The sequence below is a fragment of the Chiloscyllium punctatum genome, chromosome 32 (assembly GCF_047496795.1).
Source record: "Chiloscyllium punctatum isolate Juve2018m chromosome 32, sChiPun1.3, whole genome shotgun sequence".
Taxonomy (NCBI): Eukaryota; Metazoa; Chordata; class Chondrichthyes; order Orectolobiformes; family Hemiscylliidae; genus Chiloscyllium; species Chiloscyllium punctatum.
In genome coordinates, this window is record NC_092770.1 from 64,777,091 (window position 1) to 64,794,073 (window position 16,983).

General features: G+C 41.8%; 1 protein-coding gene across 23 annotated transcripts in view; it reads left to right on the plus strand.

Annotated features, from left to right (window-relative positions):
* The window catches only part of nrcama (neuronal cell adhesion molecule a), a 406,165-nt gene that overhangs the window by 269,660 nt on the left and 119,522 nt on the right, over window positions 1-16,983 (plus strand). For all 23 annotated transcript variants that reach the window (XM_072552544.1, XM_072552543.1, XM_072552546.1 and 20 more), the window contains one exon: window positions 15,526-15,694. In XM_072552544.1, coding sequence (XP_072408645.1) covers window positions 15,601-15,694 — 94 coding nt within the window. In that variant the 5' untranslated portion in view covers window positions 15,526-15,600. The remainder of the gene's footprint in view (window positions 1-15,525; window positions 15,695-16,983) is intronic.

Sequence of the window (16,983 nt, forward strand, 5' to 3'; positions counted from 1 at the left end):
TTAAATTCTTTTGATATCCTGCCTTCCCTCATCTGCAGCTGACCTTTTGTTACCATCAAGCTCATTTATTCTCATTCTCTCCCGCCTAGCCTGCCAGATTCTGTACAGTCAAACCAAACCGAGACTCTGCTGCATGTATTCCAGCTTGCCCCACATCCTGTTCCCCTGTCACTTTGGTGCTTTCTGATCCACACTGGCTCACTGATAGTGGTTTTGTTGTAAAATTCTAATCTATGTGTTCTCGCGTCTCCATCACCACTTAACTCTATAACCGTGTCCTGCTGTACCTTCTGAGATATCTGTGCTCCTCCAATTCTGACCGCTTGTGGGTCCCTGATTTTAATGCTTCACTATGAAGAGCTTGCTTCATCACTACGCTCTGGAATTCCCTCGGTAAAACTCTCCACTTCTTTATCTTCCTGGCAGTCATTCCTTGAAACCTCTCTCTTTGATCAAGTGGTTGTCACCTGTCCTGGTCTGTTTTTATGTTACCTGGAACCAAATTTTATCAGCTTGAATGCATTCAAAGTACCTTGGTATGACTTTGCTACATTGCAAGAAGTGGTGTCAAGATATATTTCAAATTTTATGTCTTGTTAGTATTACAGTGATCCACTTTTGAGTGGAAGTGTACATTGTGTGAGATCAATCTGACATTTACGGAAACCCTATTCTTTCTGTTCTGAAATTTATCATGGCACGGATCAGACACGGTACGAGAAAAAGCAATCCTGGATATTGAGGTGGCTTGCAGAAAGTTGTATTGCTGAGAGCTGTGATTATGAATTTTAGACAAGAGTTCACAGTCAAACTAGTGAATAGTTGCAGCCAGGTCTGTTTCCCTAATTGAAGAGTGTGGTGCTGGAAAAGCACAGCCGGTCTGGCAGCATCCGAGGGGCAGGAGAGATCAGGAACAAAGAGCTTATGCTCAAAACGTCGCTTCTGCTGCTCCTCGGATGCTGCCGGACCGGATGTGCTTTTCCAGCACCACACTCTTCGACTCTGATCTCCAGCATCTGCAGTCCTCACTTCCTCCCTCTTTCCTTAATTGGGGTATTGTTTGTTTGATAAGGAAGGAGGCAGTGCCATGGGTAGATTTAAGCACCAAAACAATGCAAACAAATCCATTGAATGTCCATGAACACATAGGAAATAGTGACCATCGCCTCATGAGAAGTACGTTGAAAATGAACAGATGTGAAGAAGAATTCCAAATGAAAGATTGAAGACTGAAAATTTAGTTGATTTCGTGGCTCAAAAAGGCAATGCCTCAAGCTACTAGTTGGAAGAAAGCCTGATAAACAAACCAGAAGTGTTAGTATTTAAATACAAATTGTTACAAAAGTTAAACATATTTCAACTGGATATCAAAGCGTAGCATGTTTTCAATCAATGCACCAAGAAGTTCAAACCAAAAATAGGGTTTTAAAAGTAAAAAATAGAGTTTTAAAATTAACAGTAAAATCAGAGAGGTGCTTGATGATTAAGCAAAAATGCAAAATGCATTGGATGCTGGAAATCTTTCATAAAATCAGAATTGTTAGAATTGTTGCACAGGTTTTCCACCAGAGTTGGGAAAACCTAGTGATGCATAGGAACAGAAGCAAGTATAGCAAGAGAAAAAGTGAGAGGGGAGTATAGGGGGCAATTGCTAAGTCATCAGGAGCGATTACATGTCCAAACGGTTGAAAGTGCAACAAAGGGGGATGGTGATTGCACAAGGAAAGAAATAAGAGGTGGGTCTCAAAGCTGATATAAACAGGAATCACAGCATTACTATTAACAGCAGTCATCTGGAAAGGTGGGGGGAAAGGTTACCATCTAAAATTGTTGACCTCAGCGTTAAGTTCAAGAGATTGTAAAGAATGTAATTGGAAGATAGGATACCGTCTCTCAAGTTTATATTGAACTTGTTTGGAGCCATGCAGGATGATAATGACAGAGCATGAGGTGAGCCCAGAGTTAAAATTACAGGTATCTGGCAGGTCAAGCCACACTTAGATTAAGTGAAGGTGCTTCTTCGTATGGTCACACAATCCGTGTGTATATGAGTATTGCTGGAAATAAAAACACATTTTGCCAACACTTACCATCTTGGTCTCAGCATGATCATTCACAAGAAATCATAGCATAAAGTGGAAACCACATGTTTATGCTGTATGAGAAGACCATGCTGTTTCATTCGCAAGTGGATTCTGATTTGGATGGTTTGCACTCTGGAATGAGCCACAGGGTGGCTGTCATCTATTTTGTTGAGTTTAAACAGGACAATGTGTGCCTGAAAACAACGGGGCCCTTTCTATTTATATATACCTTCCAGTATAAGTAAGTGTACAACCTCGCAAACTCACATGGCAATCTTAAATTGGTTTTGTGTCACTTGAGATTATTCAGAAAGTGTTGTCCAATCACAGAATCACTTCTGATGATGTTGGACACTGTTTAAGTGTTTTGCAAGCCTGGGTGGGTAGGGCACAATCCGTAACTTGTCTATTGCAAATGGCTGAAGAAAGGTTCTGCTTCATACAATCCCACCAGTTCTTGGGACATAAGATATCTCAAAGTTTTAGCGACAGGTAAAGCTAACTGTTTCACACCGCTACTACGCAATAGCTACACAAGTATTTGTTCATAACAGCATATTGACAGCATAGTAGAAGGAAAATATTCTGCCTGGAAGTCGGTGGTGAGTGGTGTTCCACAGGGCTCTGTCCTTTGGGCCTCTACTGTTTGTAATTTTTATTAATGACTTGGATGAGGGGATTGAAGGATGGGTCAACAAGTTTGCAGATGACACAAAGGTTGGAGGTGTCGTTGACAGTATAGAGGGCTGTTGTAAGCTGCAGCGGGACATTGACAGGATGCAGAGATGGGCTGAGAGGTGACAGATGGAGTTCAACCTGGATAAATGCGTGGTCTTGCATTTTGGAAAGTCGAATTTGAAAGCTGAGAACAGGATTAAGGATAGGATTCTTGGCAGTGTGGAGGAACAGAGGGATCTTGGTGTGCAGGTACATAGATCCCTTAAAATGGCCACCCAAGTGGACAGGGTTGTTAAGAAAGCATATGGTGTTTTGGCTTTCATTAACAGGGGGATTGAGTTTAAGAGTTGTGAGATCTTGTTGCAGCTCTATAAAACTTTGGTTAGACCTCACTTGGAATACTGCGTCCAGTTTGGGTCGCCCTATTATAGGAAAGATGTGGATGTTTTGGAGAGGGTTCAGAGGAGGTTTACCAGGATGCTGCCTGGACTGGAGGGTTTATCTTATGAAGAGAGGTTGACTGAGCTCGGACTTTTTTCGTTGGAGAAAAGGAGGAGGAGATAGCACCTAATTGAGGTATACAAGATAATGAGAGGCATAGATAGAGTCGATAGCCAGAGACTATTTCCCAGGGTAGATATGGCTAACACGAGGGGTCATAGTTTTAAGCTGGTTGGAGGAAAGTGCAGAAGGGATGTCAGAGGCGGGTTCTTTACACAGAGAGTTGAGAGAGCATGGAATGCATTGCCAATAGCAGTTGTGGAAGCAAGGTCACTGGGGACATTTAAGAGACTACTGGACATGCATATGGTCACAGAAATTTGAGGGTGCATACATGAGGATCGATTGTCGGCACAACATCGTGGGCTGAAGGACCTTTTCGGGGCCTACTGTTCTATGTTCTTAGACAAGAGAATCCTCTACCTGTGTCTCACAAATGATTACTATGGTAAATGAATTTCACTGTGGCACCTGGTATTTTTCACTTGTCATCTAATTTGCTCAGGTAAAACAACTATATCCTCTGGTTCATTCCTCACGGCAATGTTATGACATATCAATCAATCTACTGTTTTAAATTTAAGCGAAACTTGGCAGTTACCTGTCAGTTATCATCTAACCGGTGCATTGTCCATGAACCTCATCTAATCGGAATCCACTTGCAACCGATCAACACATTCTGCTCATACAGTATAAAGACATTGTTCCCCTTTCCACTGGTCTTCCTTGTGAAATGTACTGGTGAGTGTAATATGAACATCTTTGAGTCTTTTTAACAATACTCAAGTTCTGTATATCCAAACAACAATCTTCCAGTACACTGTCTTCCAGTGTAAAGGAGATGATACTGGACAGCAAATTTGAAAGAAGTATAACTAAATTGCTGTTTTGCCTGGAAAGCCTCTTTTGGGGGGTCTTTAAAAGCAGGTGTTGCGAGTCCTGTTCTTGCATGGGCAGGTGACGTGGAAATGAGAAGGGACATTGAGGGTGATTGTGGAATGGGCCAAAGTGTTCCTGGAATGGCAATTGCAATTGCTGCCATTTACTGAGTGCTCAACTTGACAGTGAGCAAAAGCAAAATGATGAATGCAATTGCAATTGCAATCCCACTGTTATTTGCTGCTGCTGATAAAATAGGCACGGTGGCTCAAACATGGCTCACAAAATAACTTAGGGATAATATTAGATACAAAGTGGAGACAGGTAAGATTGCCAAAGAAAAACAGCAAGCCTGAGGGTTGGAAACAGTTTAGAATTCAACAAAGGATAAAAAATATTCAAGTGTTTTAAATGTCAATGTTAAGTTGGTTGTCAGCACAGCATGTACCACTCAAGATTAATTCGCAATTGCTGTCCAATCACAGAACCACTTTTAATGTTGGACACTGTTTAGAGCTCTTCATGGGCACTATCAGTACTTTGTCTCGTTGGAACAATTTAATGAAGATGCTTTTTCATGCAATCTGCCAGTCTTTAGGTCATATGGCTCACATACCACTCTGGTATCAGCAAATAGGTTATGAAAGTAAACCAGCAAGGAACATAAAAGCCGACTGTAAAAGCTTCCATATATTACATGAAATATAAGCAGAGACAAATATCAAAAATGGGGGAATTTACGACAAGGGGTGAAGAATTGGTAAAAGGTTCGAATGTGCACTTTGATTCTCTCCTCACAAAAGAAAGCACAAATCACCCTCCCCGAAATACTAATGAACCAACCAATGAGAGGAAGTAATTGAGAAGGAAATCAGTGTTCATAAGGAAATAGTACAAGATAAATTCATGTGATTAAAGGCTGACAAATCTCCCAGGACTTGATAATCTATATTCAACAGTACTGAAGGAAGTGACCTTGGAGATATAGGATGCATTGATGGACATCTTGCAAAATTCTAAAGAGTCTGGATGAGTTCAGATGGTTTGGAGTGTAGCAAATGTAAACCCACTGTTGAAACAAAAATGAGGGAGAGAAAAAGACAGGACTGCAGACCAGTTACCCTCATCATTTGTGGGATTAGAGTTCATTATAAAAGGCATGGTAACAGAAAATATGCAAAGTATTAATGAAATTATACAAAGTCAGCGTGAACTTATGGAAGGGAAATCGTGCCGAACTAATCTCCTGAATATTTTTTGAGGATGTAATCAGTAGAATAGATAAATGGAGAACCAGAGGATTTGAAGTATTTGGATTTTCTGAAGGGGTTTTGATAAGATCCCTCGTACGAGGTTAGTGGGCAACATTGAAGCACAGGCGAAAGGGGGCAGTGTACTGGCATGGTTTGAGAATTGAGTGCCAGACAAGATACAGGGAGTGGGAATAAATAGTGTCTCAGTTCTGGGTGGAAGATGGTGACTATTGGTACAGAGACCAGAGCTTGGAGCCCAGCTGTTCCTGACATCTGTAAGTGATCTGGATGAGGAAGACCAATGCAATATTTCCAAGTTTGCTGATGACACAAAACTGGGTGGGATTGTGAGGAAGATGTAAGAATGTTTCAGGGTGATCCAGAAAAATTGAAGATGTGGGCAAGCATGTGGCAGATTCAGTATAACGTGGATGGATGCAAAGTTATATACTTGTGTGTGAAATACAGAAATGCAGAGTGGCCTTTAAATAAGGGTATATTGGGAAATGTGGATGTACAAAAGTATTTGGGTGTCATTAAATACCTTGACTGAAAGTAAACAGGCAGGAGAAGCAAGCACTTAAGGTGGCAAATGGTATGTTAGCCTTCATTGTAAGAGTATTTGAATGCAGAAGAATGCCTTGCAGCTATTATACAAAACATTAGTGAGACTATACTAGTATAGTATGTTTGGTTTTCGTCCCTGAACTAAGAGAGGTTAGCTTGCCACTGAGGGAGTGCAGTGAAGGGTTACTAGGGTGGTATAACGATGGCCAAATTGTCGTACAGAAGAGATTAGTTCAAGGAATTAGAAGGAGATGGGCCAAGTACTAGATTAATTTAAGATATCTGGTCAACATGGAAGAGTTGGACCAAAGGGTCTGTTTGTGTGCGGTGCATCTATATGACTCTATGACCTTACAGTTGGGCCTCTGTTTTGCCAGAATCTAGGAGGTTGAGAGGTGATCAGATTGGAACACATAAATGTCCAACAGGGCTGGGCAGACTATGGGATTCAGAGAGGATGTTTTCCCCTGACCGGGGAGTCTGGAGCAAGAGGTCATATTCTCAAGATATGGGGAAGGCTATTAATGACTGAAATGAAATGATGTTTGGAGGGCGGATGACCTGTGGAATTTGCCACCATAGCAGACACTGATGCTGAGTCACTGAGTGCATTCAAGAAAGAGATTGATAGTTTTTTTTTAGATATTCAAGGGAGACTGAGAGAAAACAGGAATATGGTATTGAGCTAGAGGATCAGCAATGATCACGTTGAATAGTGGAACAAAGCTCCAAATTGTGTACTCATGCTTCTAGTTTCTATGTTTGCATTTGAGCACAAGGCATTGTCAATAACCCAGACCTATTTCTCAAAGCAGAAAGACAAAATTGCCAAATACATTTACCCCTTGATGGATTTGTGGATACAGGATGTAACCAGTAGAATAGATCCAGGGAGAGCCAGTGGATTTGATGTGTTTGGATCTTCCGAGAGCTTTGTGGTTCAAGTTTGAATGTCAATGATTTGCTAGCAGTATAACCAGCTGATGCAATCAAGAGGAAGTTACCATTTGTCTGCCTGGAGAATATTAATGTCACAGTTAAGCAGCTTGTCACTGATGGCATGATTGTGTCTGGCAATGACATGGTCACTGTGTTTGATGGGGCATTCACAACGGTACATGGAAGCCAGTTTTACAAACAGAATATGGGCTCTCTTGAAGCAGCTGTGCTCCCCAAGTGCTTTGGTCTCAGACATTCCCTATCTTGACAGTTCATGTTCCCAAGATTTCAGATTAGTTTATCAGCCAGCACACATTTGCGGCAATTAGATTGGCAAGTCAACATCAAACAGTTCCTTTTGGATGTGTGCTTGCCCACTAATCCGCATTATCCCTGTTCAAGGTAGCCGGGGCTTCTCTTACAAGTGAGTTGCTTATAAATGAATTCCCTTCTAATATGGTTTGTTCTAGATAAAGTGAATCTTGTGAATGTCCCCCAACCAAACTCTGTGACTGTTCCAGAGCTTGAAGTTCATCCTTGTTATTAACTTCCTATAGTTAGTGCAAGGTGAAACAGCAGTGAGGACAGGACGTGCGCTCGTGATTGCATAAACTACCACTGCCATCAGGCATTCAAGAGATATACGCCTGTCTCCATTTTAAAGGAAAGCTGATATTTTTCAGTATTGGTGAGAGCTCTTTTGCTTTAAGTATTAAGCCATTTGATCAGAGAGGGCAAGGTGTGGAGAAAATGTGAAGGAATGCAAAAACCAGAGCCCGTAAATACAAGATATTCCACGTTTCATTAACTGGCATCCAAGGGACCAGCAGTTTGCTGGTTGATCAAATATTCTGGATAATCAAGAGGTCTGGATTAACGCAGTAACCCTGACCAAGCAAAGCTTCGAGACATCAGCATCCCTGAAAAAATCCTAAGTTCAATGTAAAAACACACAGTAAGTACTGTAATTGAAACATAATGCAGGGGGTATGCAAATCACTGTTATATTTTATTTCGAGCCTAAATACTCAGACCTGCTGGTATTTGAGATATATCATTTTTGCCTGTTTATCAGCGTGCTGGTTGACCAAGGTGCCTGTTAAAACAATGCTCTAATATATCTAATAAGGAGACATTTCTTTTACTCAGACGCTGGTCAAAATGGGGAATTATTAGAGGAAGTGGTGGAAGCAAATAGTAGAGATTCTTCCAAAAGGAGTGTAGACATGTTCATGAGAGGAACAAAGAAGTAAAAAGATGTGCTGCAAGACTGAGCTGAGGTAAATGGAATGTTAATAATACAAAAGAGAACTAGTCAGGCTGAAATGTTCTGTTCGGTGATGTTTGTAGTATGTAACTGTCTGTGTCTGTCTCATCAGTGTGCTAAGCCCCATGTACTGCCTGAGAGGTGTGATGTGAAATACTGAAGATTCACACCATCCTGTCTCTACTCTCCTCTCCTACTCTATTCAACCGCGATTGTTCCTTGTGAAGAATACTACCATTCATTCTGTTTTCTTATAAATTCAAAAAATAACAGAACACCCTTTTGCCATGTAGTCAAACTATTCACATCTTACCTGGAAGAAGAATCCACAAAAGCGTTGAGCAGGAAAGACCAGGGACCAATCAAGTCTGTCCCATAATCATGTTGAAGCAAAGTAAGACAATTTTAAAGAATTCTGAGAAATTTCTCTCTCTCTCATCCCTCAAAGATGATAAAAATTACTTTCAGGCAAATAGTACAAATGTCGCACATAAGCCAGAGTCTTTCCTTGCCTTCTGTCAACTCTGATATCAATATTAGTTATGAGCCTGTCTACCAATCTGCTGATTGTTGCAGTGAATCTACGGTTGCTGCTCAAACAGGCAACCTCTGTCAAAGGTTGATAACTCTATGCTGAAATAAAAACAACTTGCCATCTGACTGTTTTAATCAGTAAAGGAGTCCAGGGGTATGGGGAAAAGGCAGGAAAGTGTATCGTGGGGGACTGCCCATAATCAGAGGATTCCTCAAGACTTTATTTGCAAACAAAAGCTGTGACAACCAGAGAAGTACTCGCTGATCGCCCCCAAACACTGGAGCTACTCTCTTTTTATGTTTTTCTAATAGCCACACCCTAAGCCCGTTACATTAGCATAGCCAATTGCACTAAGCTTGTGTTCCATCCCCTTATCCAATCACATTTTGCCCCAATTGCCTTCTGGTTTACATTCAGCCTACGACGTTATGCCACAGTTACCTTTCAACATTCGCTGTATACATTGCTTCATCATCTATCAGATGACTGGCCACGCCAAGTTCCACTGTACTGCTGCCGCAGTTACGCAAAGTGACCTCCGGCATGCAAAACAGGCCTCACTCTTGTACAACACCCCAACACGTAGGGGAGATTTCATAACCACTGTTACAATATAACTTACTCGTATTTCATATTCATATACTTCTATTTTCCACAAGTGGAGTTGAGGCTTATCAATCAGCCATGATCTCACTGATGGAGGACACTCAATGGGCAGAATTGTCTACTGATGCTCCATGTCCTCTGCAAGCTTTGCTCAGTTTAGTGTCTTCTATAGACGTGTCTTATGGTTTGCGAAAAGATGCTGCAGCAAAGGGCATGAGTGTGACTCGACTAAAAAGAAACTATCAGGTCTATTCAGCGGATCACTGCCTGAAGGACTTTTACCAAAGACAAAGAGCTATACCACTGTAGTATCGGCTGAGGAGAGACCAACAATTATTATATACTTCAGGTGCAGCCAACACCTGTTATGGACCAGACCAAAGCTCCTCAAAAACCTCAGAAGGTAGTCTAGACCCAAACCTTTTCTTATTTTAAAGGTGAATGTATGGTGTTGTGTTCCAAATGCAATTCGATTGGTCAAACTACTGGATTTAAAGCAAAACACACATTATTCATCCACAATAGTTAAATTACAACAAAAGAAGGAAGGAATTGGAATAATTTAAATCTATTTGAAAATTTAACAGAATAGTAGATGCAGTAACTACTAATTAATTGTTCCAATATAGTAAGACCCCATAAATGCACCCTTGGCAAAAGGCAAATTCAGAAAACAGATTGGCTGACATACTACTCCAGTAGCAGGAAGAAAGCCCCAGGTTTTGCCTGTAACTGAGAGAGGGGAAACAATAACTTCAAGGTCCCCACAGCAACTGCTGAAAGTTGAAACTAAAAATCCTGGTTCTGTGCGAGCTTGGCCACACCCATTCAGGTTGCTTCTATTGTTCCAACTTTTTTTTTAAAAACCCGAGGCCTCACAAGCTGTTTACTGTAGTGGCTCTGGTAGACTGATCATTGCCTCTGCCTTCAAACCTCTCTTCAAAAATACCCAGGATAAAATATACCTTTTAAAGCCACAGGATTGTCACACACCATTGATATGGTCAAAATGCACCAAACCAACCAAATCTGTGACGATGCGATACATCACACCTATTCAAAAGTTGTCTAGCTTCTCTTGATACTTATAAAGCATGTAGTATCAAGGGACAGAGGGCACACATCTTCAGGAAAGCTCGTTCCCAAAGCTGAGCCAGACTGCAGGATGAAACACAACGCCTGTTAAAATAGAATAACATCTGCAGTAAGGTCGCAACATAGTGTTAAGGTGGCACATGAATACAAAAACAACCAAGTGAAAAATATGTTGGTGACAAAGCTTCCTATATTGCTGATCTCGTACATTGTGTTGATGTTATAAGGTGATTCGAAGCTTTTTTCGAATTGTTCATGAGTAAGACCTGAAATGGTTGGGTGACACAAATGAAAGCGAAAGTTGGCACAGTGCTAGTGCCATCGGAATGGCCACTAGACATCCTGAGACACCTGAACCTCAACAAGTGCTGCTCTATGGTACAACCAGAGAAACCCATCTCACAGTCTATAATAGATCACCAAGACTGAAAGATGGCCGAATTGCTTTGCGGTCAAAATGCAAGCTCAACTTGGCATTCCAAAATTGTGCGCTTGGTATCTACCAACAGACCTGCATCGGTAAGTTAGAAGTATTATCAGATCTCAGTACAGTCACAATTCAGAAGATTCAAACCACACCAACTGCAGTGAAATATGACAAATCAAGATCCTGACTTTGAGGGAGATACAAGCAGGATGATTATGTCTGACACACTGAGTAGGTTATTTAGATGACCAAGATATACCTCTTCATCTACAGTTGATGTTTTAGACTGTGAAGATAAAGATATTCTTGAGTTTAGTAAGTTACATTTTAGCCAGAACCAATACGAGCACTTCCAATTGACAACTGCTAGCGAGTTGCAAAAGTTTATTATCCAGATGACCTGACAGTCTTCAAGACGTTCCTGTGTAGGTTCATTCATTTTTGTAAAGAAGAGAGAATTTGGTGTATTGCCACGAATCACTTACAAAGGACAACAAGTCCAAATATGAAAAACATTCTGCCAAAGTCTCAGGTCCGTGTTGCACTTGGGACCCATATAGTGAATGCTTGCAGATGAATCTGTTCACTGGCTGGGATGAAGCAGGATAGTCAATGACTTGCGAATGCATGTGAAACATGCCAAGCATATCACCATGCTGTTCACAATACATGGAGAAGATTACATCCCTGTGACAAATTACTTGTGTGAATTTCCCATTGTTCAAAACTTAGTAACACAATGTGCATAACCTTTACTGGCACACTATTTGTTGGGTTGTGTTCAGGTAGGAATATCTCTCAATGGGCTGTAACATACAGGCAAACCTTTTCCTGGCATGTGGACTAAATGTGGAGTGACCTATATCACATTCTCACCCCACTATTCATGCTGAAAAGGTCAAGATGTATGTATGGTATATACTATCAACTGAACACTCATCAGGTTTCAAGCAATTAAGCAATATTTTCACATTGCATTGCAGTAATTTTATATAATACCAAAAAGGAAGGAATGGCCATTCCCAGCACAACAAAACACAGGTGCAAATGACCTTGCCCAGCAACCGATTGTCTCAGTATTCCGTGACACAGGACATTGTTCCTCAAAAGCAGAAGTGAATGCAAAGTTGCACGACGAGTGAGCACTGAGAGAAGTACAGCAACAACACGCTGAGCAGAGGGAATGAGTGTTCAAAATAGCAATACTTGGATTCCAGAGAAGAAAATCTCAACCAGCCTCGACCATGCTACGCTTTGACTGGTCACAGTATGACATTGTAGAGGAACAGAAACCAGCTCAGCCCCGTGTTCAACACGTCAATCAAACAAACAGCCTGATGATGTTGAGTGACAGCAATCTGCAGCAAGACAGTTAAGTTGTCAAACAAGTGCAACAGAGAACAACTGTATTTCCCCAGATGAGTCCATGATCAGCAGATCAAGAGGAGCTGTCAAACCTCGACAGAATTATCTTTGACGTTTGTCGGTTTAGACTTTGAATCTCTGTTTTAGCTGTGTGTATGACGTGTCTACATACAATCATGAGTATCTCATTGAAATTAGTTTTTCTCTTTGAAAAAAGAGAGATGTTATGTAAAATAGCTCAGTCAATATACAAGAGTGCCTTTAAGAGATACAGTATGACAGTATGCTTTTAGGAGACATGGTCATGACACCATCACAATCACAGCCTGTAAATGGATCGTATAAAGGTCTCATAATCCATCCTAAGCCGGGATTAATTTGGCAGCTTTTGGAAGCGTGCTGCTCTGTGTTGTAACTTACTGTCTTCACACTAGCCCAGGCATTCATTCCTCAGAAGTGTATAGTTTGTATATAATGGTTAACAGTAATGTCTGCTGGATTTTTCAATATCCTGATATGCACGTTTAGAGTCATAGTCATAGAGTCATAGAGATGTACAGCACGGAAACAAACCCGTCCATGCCGACCAGTTATCCCAACCCAATCTAGTCCCACCTCCCAGCACCTGGCCCATATCCCTCTAAACCCTTCAGATTCATATACCCATCCAGATGCCTTTTAAATGTTGCAATTGTACCAGCCTCCGCTACTTCCTCTGGCAGTTCATTCCATACACATACCACCCTCTGATTGAAAAGGTTGCCTCTTAGGTCTCTTTTATATCTTTCCCCTCTCACCCTAAACCTATGCCCTCTAGTTCTGGGCTCCCCCACCCAAGGGAAAAGACTTTGTCTATTTATCCTATCCATGTCCCTCATGATTTTATAAACCTCTATAAGATCACCCCTCAGCCTCCGACGCTTCAGGGAAAACAGCCCCAGCCTGTGCAGCCTCTCCCTGCAGCTCAGATCCTCCAACCCTGGCAACATGCTTGTAAATCTTTTCTGAACCCTTTCAAGTTTCACAACATCTTTCCGATAGGAAGGAGACCAGAATTGCATGCAATATCCCAACAGTGGCCTAGTTTCTTATCTTATAGGAGATGATGTAAGCATTGTTGCTTCTGATAAAATATACTGCTGGAAGCAAAAAGACATCTTAAAATGCCCAATACCTCTGGGTCCAAAAGGCCACCTCTTCTGTTATTCAATCTCTCCTGTTTTCAACCCTATCACAAAGCTCCCTTTTGTCCTTTATCCAACCCACACCTTGCTTAAAACCTCGAACCTTTGCTAATTCTGACTGTTTTTCTCTCTCCAGATGCTTCTTGATCTGTTGTGCTTAGAATCATAGAGTCATACAACATAGAAATAGACCCTTCAGTCCAACCAGTCCATGCCGACCGTAATCCCAAACTAAACTAATCCCACCTGCCCAACCTTGGCCGATAACCCTTCAAACATTTCTTATGCATGTATATATCCAAAATTCTTTTAAATGTTGTAACTGTACCTGCAACCATCACTTCCTTTTGAATTTCATTTGCGAAAACAAATCTGAGCAGGACTTATACACTTAATGGTAAGGTCCTAGGGAGTGTTGCTGAACAAAGAGACCTTGGAGTGCAGGTTCATAGCTCCTTGAAAGTGGAGTCACAGATAGATAGGATCGTGAAGAAGGCGTTTGGTGTGCTTTCCTTTATTGGCCTGAGTATTGAGTACAGGAGTTCGGTGGTCATCTTGCAGCTGTGCAAGACATTGGGTTAGGCCACTGTTGGAATATTGCATGCAATTCTGGTCTCCTTCCTTTTGGAAAGATGTTGTGAAGCTTGAAAGTGTTCAGAAAAGATTTACAAGGATCTTGCCAGGGTTGGAGGATTTGAGCTATAGGGAGAGGCTGAATAGGTTGGGGCTGTTTTCCCTGGAGCGCCGGAGACTGAGGGGTGACCTATTAGCGGTTTCCAAAATTATGAAGAGCATGGATAGGTTTAAATAAGCAAATCTTTTCCCTGGGGTCAGGGAGTCCAGAACTAGAAGGTATAGCTTTAGGGTGAGAGGGGAAAGATATAAAAGAGAGGTAAGGGCAACTTTTTCACACAGAGTAGTACGTGTATGGAATGAGCTGCCAGAGGAAGTGGTAGAGGCTGGTACAATTGCAACATTTAAGCGGCATTTGGATGGGTATATGAATAGGAAGGGTTTGGAGGGATATAGGCCGTGTGCTGGCAGGGGGGACTAGATTGGGTTGGGATATCTGGTCAGTATGGACAGGTTGGACCGAATAGTCTGTTTTCATGCTGTACATCTCTATGACGCTATGACATGAACTACTCTGCGGGGAAAAAAAATTGCCTTTCATGTCTTCTAAAATCTTTCTCCTCTCACCTTAAAAATATGCCCCCTTATCTTGAATTCCCCAACCCTAAGGAAAAGACACCTGCTTTTCACCTCTATACCCCTGTTTATTTAATAAAACTTGACAAGGTCACCTCTCAATCTCATTCACTCCAGAGAAAAATCTCCCAGCTTCTCCTTTATAATTCAACCTCCACTCCTGGCAACACCCTGGTAAATCTCTTCTGAACCCTCTCCAGCTTGTTGTTTATCCTTTCTATAACAGAGACACCATAGTACTCCAGAAGAGGCCTCACCAATGTACTGTACAACCGCAATATGATATCCCAGTTCCTACTCTCAATGCTCTGACCAATGAAGTCAAGCGTGCCAAACACCACCTTCATCACCTTGCCTATCTTTGACTCCACTTTCAAGGAGCTATGAATCTGCACCCCGAGGTTACTTTGTTAAGCAAAACTCCCTAGGGTCCTACCATGAACTGTGTAAATCCTGTCCTGGTTTTTCCTCTCCAGTTTTCTAACATTTGCCCACACGGCCGTGTCTTGTTGACTTTGCTCGGAGTAGTGTGGATATTTTCTCCCTTTCACACCCTAATTAACACCAATTTGACATCTCAATTGTTCCTTCACTACCATTACCAGCATCTGCCTTTTGGCTAAGGGCAATCTCACCATCTGTTTCCCTCATTCTTACTCCCCCTCCATCTATAACATATAGACCAGCGTCTCTCAGTACTCAAATAGAGTTAGATCAGACTCTGGACATAACTGCTTGTCTCTCCACACAAGTTTCCTGGTATGTTGACTTCTTCCACTGCACTTACGTTTGTCCTGATTTTCCCATTTCCAGCAAGCACAGTTGCTTGCCTTCTGAGAAAAGTGACCTGCTTGACAGCATTTATTCACGACACAATTAACCATCCTTTCAAGCAGTCATCATTGTGTAACATCATGTAATTCTTTATTGTTTCAGCTCTCTGTGCAGCGGCAGATTCCCAGGGTGCTGAAGGAACTGATTTCCAGCATTCCTACTCTTCGAGATCAGAAAATGCTGGGAAGGAAGACAAACCAAGCATGCAGGAGCACTTCAATCCTTCTCCTTCTGGTCCACCTTGGGACAGCGTTGGATGTACCCCTTGACTGTGAGTCAAAATCCAATCTGTCATTGATCATTCAGTGTCTTACAGACATTTGTAATGGAACTCTGTTAGTGGATTGTAGTAATGGAACTGTGACTGTTATGGATTAGATTAGATTACATTACATTAGATTACATTACATTACAGTGTGGAAACAGGCCCTTCGGCCCAACAAGTCCACACTGACCCGCCGAAGCGCAACCCACCCATACCCCTACATTTACCCCTTACCTAACACTACAGGCAATTTAACATGGCCAATTCACCCGACCTACACATCTTTGTGACTGTGGTAGGAAACCGGAGCACCCGGAGGAAACCCACGCAGACACGGGGAGAACGTGCAAACTTACATAGCCGCCTGAGGTGGGAATTGAACTCGGGTCTCTGGCGCTGTGAGGCAGCAGTGCTAACCACTGTGCCACCGTGCCGCCCATCTTCAGAATAATACTGTCACATGTGATTGAAAGATGTCAGGTCAACGTTTGGTGAACATGTTCTGGTGTCTGAACAATGTCTACTTTTAATAATGTTGGAAGTCAGTCGCGATGACTAGCTGATTTACGTTATTCCGTACCATTAGCTTCACAAAAACACAGCGATTTACGTGATGCCATTGCAATTGCACATTAATTTCCCATTGGGCTCACCACAACAAGTTAAGTTGCTAATTAAAGCCGTCACTACCCTTTTTAACTCTGTTAATTTTTAATTACAGCTAATCAACCTCTCTTGGCCAGAAATAAAATGGCCATAAGTATGGAGTTTCAATCCCACAGGATGCGCATTATTTAAAGAGCTATTAGAAAAGTCAACTTCCTTTGATAGGATGCTGATATCTGGCAGCATGCAAGCAATGTACATCTGTCTCCCTTGCTTATGTGTAGATCATGCCTTTACAAATGAAGTAACAATCTTTCGGGCAGGTAGAAGGAACAAGGATTGAACTGGTTTATGGTTGGATCCTTGTGTCACTTTGCTTCTCCCAATCAGGAATTGATGAAATAGCTCAGCAGCAAAAACAATAGCAAGGCACTTCTTTTCTCTATTTGAGTATATCATCACTCACTTTGTGTTCATGCCCTGGTTACAATTAGTTGGCCTTGCTGCATAAGATATTCCCCTAAATCTGTCCTGCTAGCATCATGCTCCAATATGAATTAGTCATTGGCATCATAGTGCTGGTGGTGTTGTCACTCGTCATTTGATTCTGATGCAAGCTGCTGCTTAACCTGTGCATCAGCAGTGCTGCACAGTCATCAGCTGGCATAGAGGTCCCCACTCTTGGAACA